Source organism: Mesoplodon densirostris, chromosome 13, assembly GCF_025265405.1.
Source record: "Mesoplodon densirostris isolate mMesDen1 chromosome 13, mMesDen1 primary haplotype, whole genome shotgun sequence".
Lineage (NCBI taxonomy): Eukaryota > Metazoa > Chordata > Mammalia > Artiodactyla > Ziphiidae > Mesoplodon > Mesoplodon densirostris.
This window is the reverse complement of record NC_082673.1, coordinates 48,909,621-48,931,104: the sequence shown is the minus strand read 5'-3', so window position 1 is coordinate 48,931,104 and position 21,484 is coordinate 48,909,621. Positions and strand designations below refer to the sequence as shown.

Below are 21,484 nucleotides of genomic sequence, written 5' to 3'. Positions count from 1 at the left end.
TACCACGTTCTTGGATTGGAAGAATCAATATTGTCAAAATGACCATTGTATCCAAGGCAATGTACAGATTCAGTGCAATCCTCATCAAATCACCAATGACATTTTTTATGGAACTAGAACAAAAAAAAATTTAATTTGTATGGAAACAAAAAGACCCTGAATAGCCAAAGCAATCTTGAGAAAGAAAAAATGGAACTGGAGGATTCAGGTTTCCTGACTTCAGACTATACTACAAAGCTACAGTAATCAAAACAGTATGGTACTGGCACAAAAACAGAAATATAGATCAATGGAACAGGACAGAAAGCCCAGAGATAAACCCACACACCTATGGTCAATTAATCTATGACAAATGAGGCAAGAATACACAATGGTGAAAAGACAGCCTATTCAATAAGTGGTGCTAGGAAAACTGGACAGCTACATGTAAAAGAATGAAATTAGAACATTCCCTAATACCACACACAAAAATAAACTCAAAATGGATTAAAGACCTAAATGTAAGACCAGATGATATAAAACTCCTAGATGAAAACACAGGAAAAACACTCTTTGACATAAATCAGAGCAATATCTTTTTGGATACTTCTCCTAGAGTAACTGAAATAAAAACAAAAAATAAACAAATGGGATCTAATTAAACTTAAAAGCTTTTGCACAACAAAGGAAACCATAAACAAGATGAAAAGGCAACCTACAGAATCTTTTGGGGTTTTTTAACCATTATGTTTTTAACCATGCTATATTCTTATGCCACTGTGTTGCAGTATTTATAATGCACTCAGACATATTTAATTGATTAAAATGTATTCTTACTTTCCTTTTAATTTTTAAAATGAAATTATGTAGATACCAAATCTCTTTATTCTCCTATTCTTTCTTCCATCCTTATTGTTTCTTCAGTGATGACTAATGTTAAGCTGTGCACAGACCTGTGTGTGTGTGTGTGTGTGTGTGAGTGTGTATGGGTGAAATCCTGAAGGAAAATTCTTCCATTTATCTGGCCTGAATACCAGTCATTCTATGTTTCACTCCAGAAGTCAAGAGAAGAAAAGCCTCATATCTCTTTCATATGATAGTCTTTTAAACATAAGAAGACAGCTGTTTGAGTAATTGTATTGATATCACCATCAATCAATGAATTAATTTACACTTTCTCTTATGGTTCAAAATAAAAACGTGCGTGCAATCTACAGTGCAGCAAAAAGTGACCTGAAGGTGCTATCAGGAGGTGTAAACTAAAGTTCTAATTCTGTTATTTCATAGATATGAAACTTGTGAAGAAACTATTTAACTAACTTAGTTGCCTCACCTGTGAATGGAGACAATGAAAACTAAGTCACAAAGTTAATAAAGATGACTGGGACTCACATTACTCAAATGTGACCTTCTCAGGGAAGTTTCCCTTAAGCCTTCTGCTATAGGCTGAAGGTTTGTGTCCCCCACAAAATTCCTATATTGAAATCGTCATGACTAATTTATTAGGAGGTGGGGCCTTTGGATCCAGCAGAAGAAAAAGTAAAAATATTCCTATATCTTACACTTCTGTCTTTGATAGCTTTATTTTTATTTATTTTAACAAATTTAATCAGATATACATATACATATGTTCCCATATCCCCTCCCTTTTGTGTCTCCTTCCCACCCTCCCTATCCCACCCCTCCAGGCGGTCACAAAGCACCGAGATGATCTCCTTGTGCTATGCAGCTGCTTCCCACTAGCTATCTACTTTACGTTTCGTAGTGTATATATGTCCATGCCGCTCTTTCGCTTTGTCACAGCTTACCCTTGCCCCTCCCCATATCCTCAAGTCCATTCTCTAGTAGGTCTGTGTCTTTATTCCTGTCTTACTCCTATGTTCTTCATGATATTTTTTCTTAAATTCCATATATATGTGTCAGCATATAGTATTTGTCTTTCTCTTTCTGACTTACTTCACTCTGTATGACAGACTCTAGGTCCATCCACCTCATTACAAATAGCTCAATTTCATTTCTTTTTATGGCTGAGTAATATTCCATTGTATATATGTGCCACATCTTCTTTACCCATTCATCCGATGATGGACACTTAGGTGGTTTCCATCTCTGGGCTATTGTAAATAGGGCTGCTATGAACATTTTGGTACATGACACTTTTGAATTATGGTTTTCTCAGGGTATATGCCCAGTAGTGAGATTGCTGGGTCATATGGTAGTTCTATTTTTAGTTTTTTAAGGAACCTCCATACCGTTCTCCATAGTGGCTGTACCAATTCACATTCCCACCAGCAGTGCAAGAGTGTTCCCTTTTCTCCACACCCTCTCCAGCATTTATTGTTTCTAGATTTTTTTGATGATGGCCATTCTGACAGGTGTGAGATGATATCTCATTGTAGTTTTGATTTGCATTTCTCTAATGAGTAAAGATGTTGAGCATCCCTTCATGTGTTTGTTGGCAGTCTGTATATGTTCTTTGGAGAAATGTCTAGGTGTTCTGCCCATTTTTGGATTGGGTTTTTTGTTTTTTTGTTATTGAGCTGCATGAGCTGGTTATAAATTTTGGAGATTAATCCTTTGTCAGTTGTTTCATTTGCAAATATTTTCTCCCATTCTGAGGGTTGTCTTTTGGTCTTGTTTATGGTTTCCTTTGCTGTGCAAAAGCTTTGAAGTTTCATTAGGTCCCATGTGTTTATTTTTGTCTTTATTTCCATTTCTCTAGGAGGTGGGTCCAAAAGGATCTTGCTGTGATTTATGTCATAGAGTGTTCTGCCTATGTTTTCCTCTAGGAGTTTGATAGTGTCTGGCCTTACATTTAGGTCTTTAATCCATTTTGAGCTTATTTTGTGTATGGTGTTAGGGAATGACCTAAGGTCATACTTTTACATGTTCCTGTCCAGTTTTCCCAGCACCACTTAATGAAGAGACTGTCCTTTCTCCACTGTACATTCCTGCCTCCTTTATCAAAGATAAGGTGACCATATGTCCGTGGGTTTATCTCTGGGCTTTCTATCCTGTTCCATGGATCTATCTTTCTCTTTTTGTGCCAGTACCATACTGTCTTGATTACTATAGCTTTGTAGAATAGTCTCAAGTCAGGGAGCCTGATTCCTACAGCTCCATTTTTCGTTCACAAGATTGCTTTGGCTATTTGGGGTCTTTTGTGTTTCCATACAAGTTGTGAAATTTCTTCTTCTAGTTCTGTGAAAAATGCCAGTGGTAGTTTGTTAGCGATTGCATTGAATCTGTAGATTGCTTTGGGTAGTAGGGTCATTTTCACAATGTTGATTGTTCCAATCCAAGAACATGGTACATCTCTCCATCTATTTGTATCATCTTTAATTTCTTTCATCAGTGTCTTATAATTTTCTGCATACAGGTCTTTTGTCACCTAGGGTAGGTTTATTCCTAGATATTTTATTCTTTTTGTTGCAGTGGTAAATGGGAGTGTTTCCTTGATTTCACTTTCAGATTTTTCATCATTAGTATATAGGAATGCCAGAGATTTCTGTGCATTAATTTTGTATCCTGCAACTTTACCAAATTCATTGATTAGCTCCAGTAGTTTTCTGGTAGCATCTTTAGGATTCTCTATGTATAGTATCATGTCATCTGCAAACATGTCATATTTTCTTTACTTCTTCTCTTCCGATTTGTATTCCTTTTATTTCCTTTTCTTCTCTGATTGTTGTGGCTAAAACTTCCTAACCTATGTTGAATAAGAGTGGTGAGAGTGGGCAACCTTATCTTGTTCCTGATCTTACTGGAAATGGTTTCAGTTTTTCACCATTGAGGACGATGCTGGCTGTGGGTTTGTCATATATGACCTTTATTATGTTGAGGAAAGTTCCCTCTATGCCTACTTTCTGCAGGGTTTTTATCATAAATGGGTGTTGAATTTTGTCGAAAGCTTTCTCTGCATCTATTGAGATTATCATATGGTTTTTCTCCTTCAATTTGTTAATATGATGTATCACGTTGATTGATTTGCATATATTGAAGAATCCTTGCATTCCTGGAATAAACCCCACTTGATCATGGTGTATGATCCTTTTAATGTGCTGTTGGATTCTGTTTGCTAGTATTTTGTTGAGGATTTTTGCATCTATGTTCATCAGTGATATTGGCCTGTAGTTTTCTTTCTTTGTGACATCCTTGTCTGGTTTTGGTATCAAGGTGATGGTGGCCTCGTAGAATGAGTTTGGGAGTGTTCCTCCCTCTGCTATATTTTAGAAGAGTTTGAGAAGGATAGGTGTTAGCTCTTCTCTAAATGCTGGATAGAATTCGCCTGTGAAGCCATCTGGTCCTGGGCTTTTGTTTGTTGGAAGATTTTTTATCACAGTTTCAATTTCAGTGCTTGTGATTGGTCTGTTCATATTTTCTATTTCTTCCTGATCCAGTCTTGGCACGTTGTGCATTTTTAAGAATATGTCCATTTCTTCCAGTTTATCCATTTTATTGATATAGAGTTGCTTGTACTAATCTCTCATGATCTTTTGTATTTCTGCAGTGTCAGTTGTTACTTCTCCTTTTTCATTTCTAATTCTATCGATTTGAGTCTTCTCCCTTTTTTTCTTGATGAGTCTGGCTAATGGTTTATCAATTTTGTTTATCTTCTGAAAGAAACAGCTTTTAGTTTTATTGATCTTTGCTATCATTTCATTCATTTCTTTTTCATTTATTTCTGATCTTATTTTTATGATTTCTTTCCTTCTGCTAACTTTGGGATGTTTTTGTTCTTCTTTCTCTAATTGCTTTAGGTGCAAGGTTAGGTTGTTTATTCGAGATGTTTCCTGTTTCTTAAGGTGGGATTGTATTGCTATAAACTTCCCTCTTAGAACTGCTTTTGCTGCATCCCATAGGTTTTGGGTCGTCATGTCTCCATTGTCATTTGTTTCTAGGTATTTTTTAATTTCCTTTTTGATTTCTTCAGTGATCACTTCGTTATTAAATAGTTTATGGTTTAGCCTCCATGTGTTTGTATTTTTTACAGCTCTTTTCCTGTAATTGATATCTAGTCTCATAGCATTGTGGTCGGAAAAGATACTTGATACAATTTCAATTTTCTTAAATTTACCAAGGCTTGATTTGTGACCCAAGATATGATCTATCCTGGAGAATGTTCCATGAGCACTTGAGAAAAATGTGTATTCTGTTGTTTTTGGATGGAATGTCCTATAAATATCAATTAAGTCCATCTTGTTTAATGTATCATTTAAAGCTTGTGTTTCCTTATTTATTTTCATTTTGGATGATCTGTCCATTGGTGAAAGTGGGGTGTTAAAGTCCCCTACTATGATTGTGTTACTGTCGATTTCTCCTTTTATGGCTGTTAGTATTTGCCTTATGTATTGAGGTGCTCCTATGTTGAGTGCATAAATATTTACAATTTTTATATCTTCTTCTTGGATCGATCCCTTTATCATTATGTAGTGTCCTTCTTTGTCTCTTCTAGTAGTCTTTATTTTAAAGTCTATTTTGTCTGATATGAGAATTGCTACTCCAGCTTTCTTTTGGTTTCCATTTGCATGGAATATCTTTTTCCATCCCCTTGCTTTCAGTCTGTATGTGTGTCTAAGTCTGAAGTGGGTCTCTTGTAGACAGCATATATATGGGTCTTGTTTTTGTATCCATTCAGCCAATCTGTGTCTTTTGGTGGGAGCATTTAGTCCATTTTCATTTAAGGTAATTATTGATATGTATGTTCCTATTCCCATTTCCTTAATTGTTTTGGGTTCCTTATTGTAGGTCTTTTCCTTCTGTTGTGTTTCTTGCCTAGAGAAGTTCCTTTAGCATTTGTTGTAAAGCTGGTTTGGTGGTGCTGAACTCTCTCAGCTTTTGCTTCTCTGTAAACGTTTTAATTTCTCCATCATTTCTTAATGAGATCCTTGCTGGGTAGAGTAATCTTGGTTGCAGGTTTTTCTCCTTCATCACTTTAATTATGTCCTGCCACTCCCTTCTGGCTTGTAGAGTTTCTGCTGAGAGATCAGCTGTTAACCTGATGGGGATTCCCTTGTATGTTATTTGTTGCTTTTCCCTTGCTGCTTTTAATATGATTTCTTTGTGTTTAATTTTTGACAGTTTGATTAATACGTGTCTTGGCATATTTCTCCTTGGATTTATTCTGTATGGGACTCTCTGTGCCTCCTGAACTTGATTAACTATTTCCTTTCCCATATTAGGGAAGTTTTCAACTATAATCTCTTCAAATATTTTCTCAGTCCCTTTCTTTTTCTCTTCTTCTGGAACCCCTATAATTCGAATGTTGGTGTGTTTAATGTTGTCCCAGAGGTCTCTGAGTCTGTCCTCTGTTCTTTTCATTCTTTTTTCTTTATTTTGCTCTGCATCAGTTATTTCCACTATTTTATCTTCCACCTCACTTATCCATTCTTCTGCCTCAGTTATTCTGCTATTGATCTCATCTAGAGTATTCTTCATTTCATTTATTGTGTTTTTAATCGATGCTTGATTCATCTTTAGTTCTTCTAGTTCCTTGTTAACTGCTTCTTGCATTTTGTCTATTCTATTTCCAAGATTTTGGATCTTGGAAATAGAATCTTGCATCATCTTTACTATCATTATTCTGAATTCTTTTTCAGGTAGACTGCCTATTACCTCTTCATTTGTTAGGTCTGGTGGGTTTTTATCTTGCTCCTTCACCTGCTATGTTTTTTTCTTCTTCTCATTTTGCTTATCTTACTGTGTTTGGGGTCTCCTTTTTGTAGGCTGCATGTTCGTAGTTCCCATTGTTTTTGGTGTCTGTCCCCAGTGGCTAAGGTTGCTTTAGTGGGTTGTGTAGGCTTCCTCGTGGAGGGGACTAGTGCCTGTGTTCTGGTGTATGAGGCTGCATCTTGTCTTTCTCGTGGGCAGGTCCACGTCTGGTGGTGTGTTTTGGCGTGTCTGTGGACGTTTTATGATTTTAGGCAGCCTCTCTGCTAATGGGTGGCGTTGTGTTCCTGTCTTGCTAGTTGTTTGGCATAGGGTGTCCAGCACTGTAGCTTGCTGGTCGTTGAGTGAAGCTGGGTGCTGGTGTTGAGATGGAGATCTCTGGAAGATTTTCGCCGTTTGATATTATGTGGGGCTGGGAGGTCTCTTGTGGACCAGTGTCCTGAAGTTGGCTCTCCCACCTCAGAGGCACAGCACTAACTCCTGGCTCCTCAATTTGGGATGATTTGTTGTCCATTCATGTATTCCACAGATGCAGGGTACATCAAGTTGATTGTGGAGCTTTAATCCGCTGCTTCTGAGGCTGCTGGGAGAGATTTCCCTTTCTCTTCTTTGTTCTCACAGCTCCCAGGTCTCAGCTTTGGTTTTGGCCCCGCTTCTGCATGTTGGTCACTGGAGAGCATCTGTTCTTCGCTCAGACAGGACAGGGTTAAAGGAGCAGCCGCTTTGGGGACTCTGGCTCACTCAGGCCAGTGGGGAGGGTGGGCACGGAGTGTGGGACGAGCCTGCAGGGTCAGACGCCGGCGTGACATTGCACCAGCCTGAGGCGTGCCGTGCATTCTCCCAGGGAAGTCGTCCCTGGATCTCGGGACCCCAGCAGTGACGGGCTGCACTGGCTCCCGGAAGGGCGGTGTGGACAGTGACCTGTGCTTGCACACAGGCCTCTTTGCGGCAGCAGCAGCAGCCCCAGCGTCCCACGCCCCTCTCTGGGCTCTGGGCTTTCAGCCACAGCTCACGCCCATCTGTGGATCTCCTTTAAGCAGCGCTCTTAATCCCCTCTCCTTGCACACCAGGAAACCAAGAGGGAAGAAAAAGTCTCTTGTCTCTTCAGCAGCTCGAGTGTTTTCCCGGACTCCCTCCCGGCTAGCTGTGGCGCATTAGCCCCCTTCAGGCTGAGTTCTCGCCACCAGCCCCAGTCCTCTCCCTGCGCTCTGACTGAAGCCCGAGCCTCAGCTTCCAGCTCCGCCCGCCCCGGAGGGTGAGCAGACAAGCCTCTTGGGCTGGTGAGTGCCAGTTGGTGCCAATCCTCTGTGCGGGAATCTCTCCGGTTTGCCCTACCCAGGTACGTGGGGGGTTTCTTGCCTTTTGGGAGGTCTGAGGTCTTCTGCCAGCATTCAGTAAGTGTTCTGTAAGAGTTGTTCCACATGTAGCTGTATTTCTGGTGTATCTGTGGGGAGGAAGGTGATCTCCACGTCCGATAGCTTTAAAATTTGTGGGCACTCTATGTGGTTTTGCCCCTCCCCCACTGATTGCATTTTCTTATTCTCCTTTGTTGAGTCCTGCTTCTGCCCACCATTTAAACACTGTTGTCTTCAAGGATTCTGTCCTTCTGGCCTTCTCACTTCACTGTGTAAATTTCCTCAGGCAATCTTCATTCCCATGGCTTCAAGTGTCACACTTACATAAACAATATTTTAATCCACATCACAAGCTCCAACTATTCTTTGTCAAAAACCAAACAAACAAAGCCTCATCTTGCTACTCCACTGCTTCAACAACTATAAGTAGCTGAATTGTATCCTCCCTAAAATTCATATGTTGTAGTCCTAACCCCCAGTACTTCGAAATGTGACTGTGCTTGGAGATAATCTTTAAAATGGCAATTAAGTTAAGATGATGTCATTAGGGTGGGCCCTAATTCAATATGACTGCTGTACTTACAAGAAGATGAAATTTGGACACACATTTGTAGAGAAGGAAGATAATATGAAGACAGAGGGAGAAGACAGCCATCAGCAAGCCAAGGAGAGAGACCACAGAAGAAACCAAGCCTTCTGACACATTGGTCTTGAACTTCTACCTTCCAGAATTGTAAGAAAATAAATTTCTATTGTTTAAGCTACTCAGTCTATGGTACTTTGTTATGAGAGCTGTAACGAATTAATATAGTAGCTTTTGAAATTAAGTTCAAACTTTACATACAAGAGCCATCCTGATCTCATACCTCTCTCTAACCTCATTTCCCATTCTTCACACTCAGTGAGTTCCCTGTACTCACTGTACAATTTATTTGCACATTATTACCTTTGAACAGGCAGTTCCTGCACCTAAAATGCCTGTCCACTGGTTCTTTATCTATTCTGATGCCTCCCTATCATTCAAAGCACATTTACAAACAATGCCTATTAAAATAATTTTAATGTGTATTAGGTATTCTCCAAGTACCAAGCACAATCACTGTGCTAGGACTCAGAGATACACCAGAGAATGTTCCCATTTAATTGAGATTCCTTCTTATAATGCACCCTGTGCACACCTCTATCACAATACCTATCACAAGAATATAATCATTCTTTCTTTTCTAAAGGTATTGATTTTTAAAAATACCCTTATTAAGTAGCTACTATGTACTACCTTTATTAAGCACCTGCTGTACTAAGCACTGTCTACCTCATGTCTCACTCATAACAGCTCTGTGAGAGAGGTACTATTTTTATACCAATTTTATAGATGAAAACTTAGCCTCAAAGAGGAAATTAAGGTGACACAGGTGGTAAATTGTAGGGCTGGTCATCAAGCTCAATTGGTCAGATTTCAATTACCTTACTATATCACTTCACCTAGGAATATGTAAGTTCCTGGAGGGCCAGAGCTATTATAACATTGCAATTACTCTACTTGAAATGAGACTAGCAGCTCATCAGATGATTTTGACTTGGAATCTATCAGAGCAAGAACATCTTTCCCAAGAAAGATATTCATTGGGAAAAAATGAACATGGTAAGTTGTTGATGGTGTTCATGTCATAGCCAGTGAAAAGTAGAGTGTTTTGGAAACTTCTGCCAAATAATATGACATGTGTTATACTCATTAGTGTAATAATCTACTCCAGAATATAGATTGGAATATAACAATCTATTCCAGATAGTGATGTGACTAATTCACAGATAGGTTACATAAGCAATCAAGATTACAGATATATTCCCATCTTGAGAACCAACATACATTTCAATTTTCATTTTTCCACTGATGGTCTCTCTTTTCTCTTGGTGCTTAATGTCCAGCTAGTTTAACTTTTAAATTTCTCCTCAACCATTATTTCACCTTGACATTATCCCTCATTGGCAACAGCTCTGTCATATTTTTCTCGACAATCATTTGATGTAACATATTAATAACCTAATAGAACACAGGAGCTGGTATTAAAATCCAGTTCTTGGGCTTCCCTGGTAGTGCAGTGGATAAGAATCTGCCTGCCAATGCAGGGGACATGGGTTTCATCCCTGGTCTTGGAAGATCCGCATGTCATGGAGCAACTAAGCCCATGCACCACAACTACTGAGCCTGCACTCTAGAGCCCATGAACCACAACTACTGAGCCTGCACGTCACAACTACTGAAACCTCTGTGCCTAGAGCCCAAGCTCTGCAACAAGAGAAGCCACCACAATGAGAAGCCTGTACACTGCAATGAAGACTAGCCCCCACTCGCCACAACTAGTAAAAGCCCATGTGCAGCAATGAAGACCCAACACAGCCAAAAATAAATAAATAAAAGAAAAAATTAAAAAAATTATTTTAATCCAGTTCTTGTGATTCATCAGTCATTCTTAGAAATAAAATATGTACCAAGCACTCTGCTAAGCTCTCTCTATATAATGGGTGCCCATTTTAACCACTCCTATTCAACATACTACTTGAAATCCCAACAAGAACAGTCAGGCTAAAAAATAAAATAAAAGTCATCCAAACAGAAAAGAAAGAAGTAAAATTATCTTTGTTTGCAGATGATATGATCTTATATATACAAAGCCCTAAAGACTCCTCCAAAAAACTGTCAGAACTAATCAACAAATTCAGTAAACCTGCAGGATACAAAATCAACATACAGAAAGTAGTTGCATTTCCATACACTAACAACAAAATATATGAAAAATAAATAAAGAAAACAATCCCATTCACAATAGCATCAAAAACAATAAAGTTCTTGGAATAAATCTGAGGAGTAAAAAATCTGTATGTGGAAAATTACAAGACTTTGGAGAAAGAAATTGAAGATGACACAAACAAATGGAAATATATCCCATGTTCATGGATCAGAAGAATTAATATTGTCAAAATGTCAATATTATCAAAAGCTGTGTATATATTCAATGCAATCCGTATCAAAATTCCATTGACATTTTTCAAAATTTCCAATGATATTTTCAAAAATAGAAAATAGGGCCTCCCTGGTGGCGCAAGTGGTTGAGAGTCCGCCTGCCGATGCAGGGGATACGGGTTCGTGCCCCGGTCTGGGAGGATCCCATATGCTGCGGAGCAGCTGGGCCCGTGGGCCATGGCCGCTGAGCCTGCGCGTCCGGAGCCTGCGCGTCCGGAGCCTGTGCTCTGCAACGGGGGAGGCCACAACAGTGAGAGGCCCGCATACCGCAAAAAAAAAAAAAAAAAATTAGAAAATATAATCCTAAAATTTATATGGAGCCACAAAAGACCCCAAATAGCCAAAGCAATCCTGAGAAAGAAGAACAAAGCTGGACATATCATACTTCTGGACTTCAAACTATACTACAAAGCTACAGTAATCAAAACAGTACAGTACTGGCGTTAAAAATAGACACATAGACCCATGGAACAAAATTGAGAGTCCAGAAATAAACCCCTGAATATAAGGTCAACTAATATTTGACAAGGGAGCCAAGAATACACAATGAAGAAAGGATACTCTCTTCAATAAATGGTTTGGGAAAATTGGATAACTACATGCAGAAGAATGAAATCAGAGCCCTATCTTACATCATTCACAAAAAAGAATTTGAGGGCCTCCCTGGTGGCGCAAGTGGTTGGGAGTCCGCCTGCCGATGCAGGGGATACGGGTTCGTGCCCCGGTCTGGGAGGATCCCATATGCCACGGAGCGGCTGGGCCCGTGAGCCATGGCCGCTGAGCCTGCGCGTCCGGAGCCTGTGCGTCTGGAGCCTGTGCTCCGCAACGGGGGAGGCCACAACAGTGAGAGGCCCGCATACCGCAAAAAAAAAAAAAAAAAAAAAAAAAAGAATTTGAGATAAATTATAGGCTCAAATTTAAGTACTGAAACCATAAAAGTCCTAGATGAAAACATAGGGGAAAAAACTCCTTGACATTGGTCTCAGCAGTGATTTCCTGGATATGACAGAAAAATATGAGCAAAATAAGCAGGATTAAGGCAAACTACAAAGTTTCTGCACAGCAAAAGAAACTCAACAAAATTAAAAGGTAGTCAATGGAATAGGAGAAAGTATTTGCAAATTATATACTTAACAAGGGGTTAATATCAAAATATAATAAGAACTCACACAACTCAATAGCAACAAATCTAACAACCCAATTTAAAAATAGGCAGAGGAACTGAATAGACATTTCTCCAAAGAAGACATACAAATGGACAACAGGTATGTGAAAAGGTTTGCAATATCACTTATCATCAGGGAAACGCAAATCCAAACCATGATGAGGTATCACTTCACGCCAGCTAGAATGGCTATCATCAAAAAGACAGGAGATAACAAGTGTTGATGAGGATGGAGAAAAGGGAACCTTAGTGCACTGTTGGTGGAAATGCAAATTTTTACAGCTACTATGGAAAACAATATGCAGGTCCCACAAAAACTTAAAAATAGAACTACCATATGATCCAGCAATCCCACTTCTTATTATATATCCAAAGAAACTGAAATCAGGATTTAGTAGACATATCTTCACTCTCATGTTCACTGCAGTATTACTCACAATAGCCAAGATATAGAAACAACCTAAGTGTCTGTTAACAGATGAATGGATAAAGAATATTATGTGTTTATATATATATATAGATATAGATATAGATATAGATATGTGTATATATATATATATAGATATATATATATATAGATATAGATATAGATATAGATATAGATATATAATTGAATATTATTCAGCCAAGGAAAATAAGGAAATCCTGCCATTTATGACAACTTGGATGGACATTGAGGGAATTATACTAAGTGAAATAAATCAGACAGCAAAAGATAAACACTGCACAATAACACATAGGTGGAATCTAAAAAAGACAAACTTAGAGAAATAGTAAAGTTGTAGTTACCAGGGGTTGGGGGCTGGGGGAAATGGAGATACTGGTCAAACTGTACAAACTTCCAGTTATAAGATAACAAGTTAGAGGATCTAATGTACAGCATGGTGGTTATGGCTAATAATACTGTATCACATATTTGAACATTGCTAAGAAAGTAGATCTTAAATGTCCTCATCACAAAAAAGAAATGATATCTATGTGACAGGATGGAGATAGTAGCTGATTCTATGGTGGTAATAATTTTGCATTTATAAATGTATCAAATCAACATATTGTACACCTTAAACTTACACAATATTATCTTTCAATTATATCTCAATAAAGCTGGAAAAAAATTATATCATCATAGAGGTCAATTCTTAGATACAAATGAAGTTAGTACTGGTCGACTTAGATAAGGACAAAGAATAAGAGGAAGTCTTATGCTCATATTCACACAAAAAATCATTTACCTTTGATGGAGGAAAAAACTCAACACATTCCAGCCATGTGGTTAAAAAGGACTTTTCACATATTGCACATTTTCTTCCCTGAGAGATTATGTTCCTGATCTGTGGATACCATTCTATGGCTTGCATTAATAAAGGATTCTTTTCTGCTAGCTGATTCATTATAAATCTTGATGTTATTTCCTAGATTAAAAAAGAATATGGTTCCTCAGATTATTCTCAAAATAACTGGTTTATGTTACATTGATTCCCATTTCACTAATTTATATTTTTGGCTTATTCCTCACAGTTTCTGTTAAATTAGTTTTCTATAGTATATATAATGAATTATATTGTCAATGACTGGCATTGTAAGTTCAGTGTTCAACATTATATGAAAAGGAAGTTACTTCCATTGTAATATCTCTATGTCTCTGACATACAGGAATTCAAGTTACAATAAATTTACATTATTAGATAAAGTTTAGGTTCAAATTTTATACCTCTCATTACAATAGGCAAGGACAGTACAAATATTCAGACTGGACCCAAAAACTGAGTCTGTCATATTTACTAAGCTCTAAACCCTTACTACTTAAACTGTAGATCATGGATCAGTAGAATCTGCATCACCTAGAAGCTTATTAGAAATTCAGACTTCTTTGCACTTCAGACCTACTGAACCAGAATATGCAGTTTAACAAGGTTCCCCGGGTATTCTGTATGTATGTTAAAGTCTGAGAAGCTCTGGACTAAGTTATCTACTGCATTGAGTACCTGAATTGAGACAGACTGGTAAAGAGTACTGATTTCTATTATCCAAATCTCTGAATTCAGTATGTATTAAACCTATCCACATAAATATTTCCAGATACTTCACTTTAGATAATAATAATATTATAATATTAAATAATAAAAGGGGTGGTGAGGATGGTCATGATGACCATCAACATCATCAGCTTAAAGTAATTATATATATATATATATATATATATATATATATATATATATAAAATACATAAGTATATCTTCACTGACCAAGCAAACAAAATAAACATTTGATTTACTCCATTAAATGCCCCTTATTGTTATGCCAATAGCATGAAGTTCTGTGTAAATGTTACAAAAACACTGCATGAATTTTAAAAGTGTATAAGACTTTTTTCCTTGCCAAAGTGAAATATTTCCCAGTGGTATTAAGGTAGTCCACATCAGGTTCTGATAGGAATCTTTGGAAATACATACATACATACATACATATTGGGTTGGCCAAACCGCTCATTTGGTTTTTTCTCTAAGATGGCTCTAGTAGTGCTTAGTTGTCTTTAACTTCGTTCAAAACAGTTTTGTTAGATTGTATTGTGACAGCTGTCATATCAGTGTGCATTTAAAATAAAACTTACCAAAATTGGTGAGTTTTTGTGTAGCCATTTTAACACTGAAGATTGAAGAAAAAAAGCAACATTTTCGGTATATAATGCTTTATTATTTCAAGAGAGGTAAAAATGCAACTGAAATGCAAGAAAATATTTGTGCAGTGTATGGTGAAGGTGCTGTGATTGATCAAACATGTCAAAAGTGGTTTGCGAAGTTTCGTGCTGGAGATTTCTCGCTGGACGATGTTCCACGGTCAGGTAGACCAACTGAAGTTGATAGCAATCAAATCGAGATATTAATTGAGAACGATCAACATTAAACCACATGGGAGATAGCCGACATACTCAAAATATCCAAATCAAGCGTTGAAAATCATTTGCACCAGCTTGGTGATGTTAATTGCTTTGATGTTTGGGCTCCACGTAAGCTAAGTGAAAAAAAACTTCTTGACCATATTTCCGCATTGATTCTCTACTTAAACGTAGCAAAAACATTTCATTTTTAAAACAAATTTGACAGACGATGAAAAATGGATACTGTACAATAATGTGGAATGGAAGAGATCACAGGGCAAGTGAAAGGAACCACCACCAACCACACCAAAAGCCAGTCTTCGTCCAAAGAAGGTGATGTTTTGTATATGGTGGGGTTGGGAGGGAGCTTCAAGAAAACCAAAGTATTAATACCAACAAGTACTTCTCCCAGTTAGACCAACTGAAAGCAGCACTTAATGAAAAGGTCTGGAATTAGTCAACAGAAAACACATAATCTTCCATCAGGATAACGTAAGACCGCATGTTTATTTGATGACCAGGAAAAGACTGTTACAGCTTGGCTGGGAAGTTCTGATTCATCTGCTATATTCATCAGACATTGCACCTTTGGATTTCCATTTATTTCAGTCTTTACAAAATAGTCTTAATGGAAAAAATTTCAATTCCCTGGAAGACTGTAAAAGGCACCTGGAACAGTTCTTTGCTCAAAAAGATAAAAAGTTTTGGGAAGATGGAATTATGAAGTTGCCTAAAAAATGGCAGAATGTAGTGGGACAAAACGATGAATACATTGTTCAATAAAGTTCTTGGTGAAAATGAAAAATGTGTCTTTTATTTTTACTTGAAAACCAAAGGAACTTTTTGGCCAACACAATACATACAGACATAATCTTTCACTCATCTATCCCAATTTAAATATTTTAAATAATAACAAAATCCTATAAATTCCTGTGTCCCTGTCCCTTATTTCTCTATCCATTCCACTTAACAAACATCTGGGAAATGTGCCATTATACAAAAACAGCCCTGAGCATTGGTTCCTAACTTCCTGATCCTTCAACAGCATAACCTCCTACACACTTCAGCTTATTCTCGGGGATGGTTACATAATGAGGTCATCCTTTCTGAAAGAATTACCCTTTCACACTAATATTACAGGACTCCTAAATTAGATATTTATTATCACTCCTCTTTAACTACTTACACAAAGCATAGATTGTGATTCTGAATGAAACACTGATTTTAGAGGTAAGTTTTAGCTACCAGAATTCAACGGCTAGTCTCACTATAAAGCTGCAGAAAACTAATAGACAAGAATTCACACCCCAAAATAGCAGGTGGTAGAATTTGCTGAAGTACATGGGATGAATAAATAGGCCACAGCTCATACAGTTCACTTTTTCCACTTATGATTTCTGGAACCAAACATGTTTGTCGCACTCAGAATGTCTCTTGACAACTCTTACATTACCCAATATTTATATCCTTCTCCTACTTGCTGCCAATGTGTTGCTGTGGAAGAATAACATATAACATTGAAATATAAAGTTATTACTTGAAAATACAAGTGTATATAAAATAAGATACTTTTGGCATGACCAATGGTAAATTTCAGGAAAACTCGTAAAGATACATGCAATGCAGTTTTTGAGAATACACAACTTAATGATGGCCTAATCTCGACGTTATTTAAAAGTCAAGGAATCTTCTGTGACAAATAAATTGCTCCCTTTAAATAGTTTATATGTTATTCTGTTAGAATATTTGTTAGCTAACTATATGTAGGTCAGAGATTATTTCTATGTTTAAACCATCATAGTTTAAAATTAGTTTCAGGTGTTTCTTTTATTTTTCCTTACATATGATGATTTCATTTGAATTATAAAATTAGCCATATACAAATTATATTTATATAAATATAAAAAAATATAAAATGTAAAAACAAATGTGAATCCTTAGAAGGAATATTGAACTTTGAAACTATCGTATGATCAACTGTTACTGTATGATAGGCACTAAAATGTAGCATGAAGAGCAAAGATACTGAGTCAGAATCAGATAGATATAGGTGCAAATCCTGTCTCTGTGACCTATTAGTGTGACCCTATTTGGAAAAGTCCTTAACTTCTCCGATCTTGGATACCTCATCTGTAAAATAGGGATTTTTTTTTTCCAATACTATCACATAGAGTTCAGAGAATTAAATTACATAACACAGGTAAAACTCAGTCTGGCATCTGCTGATGCAGTATATTCTAGCTAATATTTTGTTATAATGTAATTATCAATATTAAATTTTAGTTCAGAAATCTCTGAGGTGAGGAAAAGTCTTTAAAAAACCTTAACCAATACAGAGCCTGAAACAATCCCTATAGTTTTTTGACAGCCCAAGTAATTTAATCAGTAATGTTAACCAAATATCTAGTAGAAATGACTTTTACTTTAAGTACAAATATAAAATGTATAATAAATTTATCACCTTTCTAAGAAAAATTCTTAGAGATACTTTCAAAAATACCCAAGTCATTTATATATTGTAAGTAAAAATCATTACTTCTACTAAATAAACAAAACAAAAACCCAAAACTGTTGTGTTCCTGGGTCCTTAGTTTTGAACTGAGAAGGAAGAAATATTGCTCTCTCACCCTGCTCCTGGGTCCCAGGCACAAGGTAACATTCTTGCTCTCAAGTGCTCCCTGTAAGACACCTGCCACATTGGGTTAACTGCTCATCCAGTCCTCTCCACAAGCCAGAACCTCTTCCAACCAGAGACTACCCCTGTTTCCCTTTCCCTCAGTTTCTGGAAGCCCCTTTCTGAGGCATGGAGTCTGGAGCAAAACTGCTTAGAATGACATCAGCATTCCAAAACTTACTAGCTCTGTGAACTTGGACAAGTTATTTAACCTCTCCGAGTCTCAGTTTATCTATAAAAGGGGACAATAACAGTACCTACCTTTCAAGCGTTAATCGAGGACTAAATTAGTTCATTCCTGTTATGTGCTTAGAACAATGTCTTGCCCATGGTAAGCATAATAAGTGTTAGCTGTCTATTATTATTGTTATTATTTTACTACTACTATTCTGAAATACTTGATTCAAGGAGATAATTAGGTTATAAGGAATTAAACAAATTAAATACTTCAGTTTTTAAAAATCATTTACAATTAAACATCAAGTAAGTTTTTTTTTTTGACTTGAGAGCGGGAAATAATACTGTTTGTGGAAATATAGATTGATTCTCTGGAAAAGAATTTGAAAAGAGTTAATCAGACTTTAAAAGATGAAAGTGCTTTGGCCCAGCAATGTCACTCACAAGGATAATATAGAAATAAGAAGAGGACAGTCATCATAGCCTTGTTTATAAAGGTCCCAAAGTTATAAAATTATTAATAATCTAAACAGTCAACAGTAGGAAAGTAGGTTAAAATATTATGGTGTAATCATATACCAGAATATTATTATATATTCATCAAAAAAGATGTCATAGACATATTTCTTACTGATTGGAAAGATATTCACACTATTTTGAATAAAAAAAAGCAAGTCTCTAAATAGTATGTGGAGTTTGAAATCATCTTTGATAACAGAAACTTCTGGATTTATGGAAAGTTCTAGCAGAATAAATGTCAGAGAGAACAGTGATTGTAACTCTGCATATTGGATTTCTGAGTATTTTTTTAATCAATTACTATTGCCTTTTTTCTAACTTCTCTAAATAAGTTTATATTAGTTTTATAATAAATTTTTAATAAGGATGGCATTATAATTAATATTTTGTTCCTCACTCATCTGTATTTTCTACTTTTCTGTATTAAACATATATTACTGGTGCAATAAGGGGAAAATGTTGTTTTTTTAAACTAAACTGTCAAACAAGGTTGGTTGTTTACTGTAACCAGGAAACTTGAATCCTATGCAATTCTCGAAAGTTTTAAGACAATTCTGCATGTTCAGCTACAGACCTAAAAGGACCTGAGGAGTCCAAATTCACGATGGAGACTCATACTCAAATGTGGAAATATCTGAAATCTTTAACTCATCTATCACCAAAATACACACAAAGAGAGTCTCGTAATATATTTCCCTATTCCTTCCTTTAATATCATCAACTTGTTGACTAAAGGGAACACAGTTTCTGGATCATATTCATTTATCCACTAGGAATGGGGACAAGTGAAAAGGGGATGGAAGAGACAAAACACCCCAGTAAGAACTAATCAAACATATCCTTAGATAATAGTGAAAAAATACTTGGAGGTTAAAGTGAAAACAAATTCCTTTGTTTTCAACAAAATATTTTCATCCAATAAAATGTTTAAATGTCTCTGAATTTGGTCACCCTGGAAATCAGATAGGATTACACTGGATTCTGCAAGCAAGTCAAAAAGCTTATGACTAGGGTCCACAATGGCAATGGATTATGGTTGTATGAATCGTTCTCTGGCTTGGCAAGAATGCTTTAGAAGAAAACTCTTTAAAACTTAAATCATGGCTTTAGTTTGAAGGTCTGTGTGAATGCTATAAGGCTTCACCTGTAGACTCCAGATGTCCTCGTGTTTTACAGCATTAACCGGCTGCTTCAGGAACAGTGGGTTTCCCTCACAGTAGAACTCCCTCAACTTCAGCTCTTGAAACTTTCAAAACAAAATAAAAACTTCACTACACAACAAAATAAACTTCATTTCTGAGCCTACATCTTCAATAAAATTAGACTAAAATTACTTTATTTATGACATATTCCACATTAGTATTTTAACAGCAGGGCATACTTTAGTTATCAGAAGCATAAGACTCTTTATGTTGGCATGGATGGCAATGACCTTAGAGGTCACTGGTGACATCTCCCATACTAGACAGCTGAGAAAAGTTGTTCAGGATCAGAGAATTGTTAGTAATAGAAGAGAGGTTAATTAATCAAATGCTGGGAACAGTTTGCAAATAATATGTTTGTTAGGAACCAAGTATGATTAAAAATAACACTCTAATATACACCAAAATCTAGGTCTCAAATACTGTCTTATGATCCATTCATTTATGATCAGTGAGGAAGGTAAGGGAAACAGAGGAACATCAAAAAATTCTCATTATATTGAAGTACAGTTGATTTCTCTGTTGTGTACAATGAAAATAAAAAAGAAAAATATATAATTCACAAGGATATTGAATATTCTATGAAGAAAACCTAAATTCAGCTGGATTCTACCCCTTGAGTAGAAAAAAAGGAATTATCTTATATTCATATTATATCTTTTTGAATTATGGTTTTCTCAGGGTATATGCCCAGCAGTGGGATTGCTGAGAAAATCATAATTCAAAAAGACATATGTACCCCAATGTTCATTGCAGCACTATTTACAATAGCCAGGACATGGAAACAACCTAAATGTCCATAGACAGATGAATGGATAAAGAAGGTGTGGTACATATATAGAATGGAATATTACTGATCCATAAAAAGGAATGAAATTGGGTCATTTGTAGAGATGTGGATGGACCTAGAGATGGTCATACAGAGTCAAGTAAGTCAGAAAAAGAAAAACAAATATTGTATATTAATGCATGTATGTGGAATCTAGAAAAATGGTACAGATGAACCTATCTTCTGAGTAAGAATAGAGATGCAGATGTAGAGAAGCGGCCAAGAGAAGTCTGGAGAGAAGGAGATAACTGAACCCCCAGGATCTAAACATACACACACACACACACACACACACACAAACACACACACCCCTTCCTCATTCTGGTGACCAGGGAGAAGCAGCTGAAGGCCCTTAAGCTCATGCTTCTCCCTGCCTTCAATATTCTGGGCCTTATAGCTGATGGGAGAGTAGCTCCAGCATCCTCTTCAGCCTCTTGATTTAAACATCATTGTAAAAAGGAAAATTGATCTGGGAGGACTTATTTGTTATTGCCTCACAATCCCCATCCATACCTGCTTAAGACCCCACTTCTATCCTTGAACCACCTGAGAACCAGTAACTGAAGAGGCCTCTGCTTCCACTCTGCCCTGTATGTTCCACCTCCAACAGTGTGATCTTACAATGTAAATCAGATCACAGCAGTACCTAGCTCGAAACCATCCAGCACTACCTTGCTCAGAACCATCTCATTTCTCATTCAAAATGAAATATAAAGCCCTCAAGCTGGCCTACAGGACTCTGTTATGATTGGACCCTGTACAATCTCTTTGACCTTATATCCTACCATTCTGCCTATCCCTCTTCCTTTCCACCTCCCCTTCCCCCTCCTCCCTCTCCCTCTCCCTCCCTCTCTCTTTATTTCTCTCTCCCCTCTGGCAACATTGGCTTTCCTTCCAAGCGTTTTTTGCCTTGGGACCTTTGCACTTCCCTCTTCTTGGAACACTTTGGTCTCAGATTTGTACATACCATTAACACTCAGAATAAAATGAAATCATATGTTTAGCAGTTTGAGAC

At 37.0% G+C, this 21,484-nt stretch overlaps 1 protein-coding gene across 2 annotated transcripts in view; it reads right to left on the bottom strand.

The window, feature by feature from the left end:
- The window catches only part of LRRC69 (leucine rich repeat containing 69), a 111,018-nt gene that overhangs the window by 13,139 nt on the left and 76,395 nt on the right, over nucleotides 1–21,484 (bottom strand). For both annotated transcript variants that reach the window (XM_060115784.1, XM_060115785.1), the window contains 2 exons: nucleotides 19,583–19,684; nucleotides 13,423–13,602 (listed from right to left, as the gene is read on the bottom strand). In XM_060115784.1, the coding sequence (XP_059971767.1) occupies nucleotides 13,423–13,602; nucleotides 19,583–19,684 (282 nt within the window). The remainder of the gene's footprint in view (nucleotides 1–13,422; nucleotides 13,603–19,582; nucleotides 19,685–21,484) is intronic.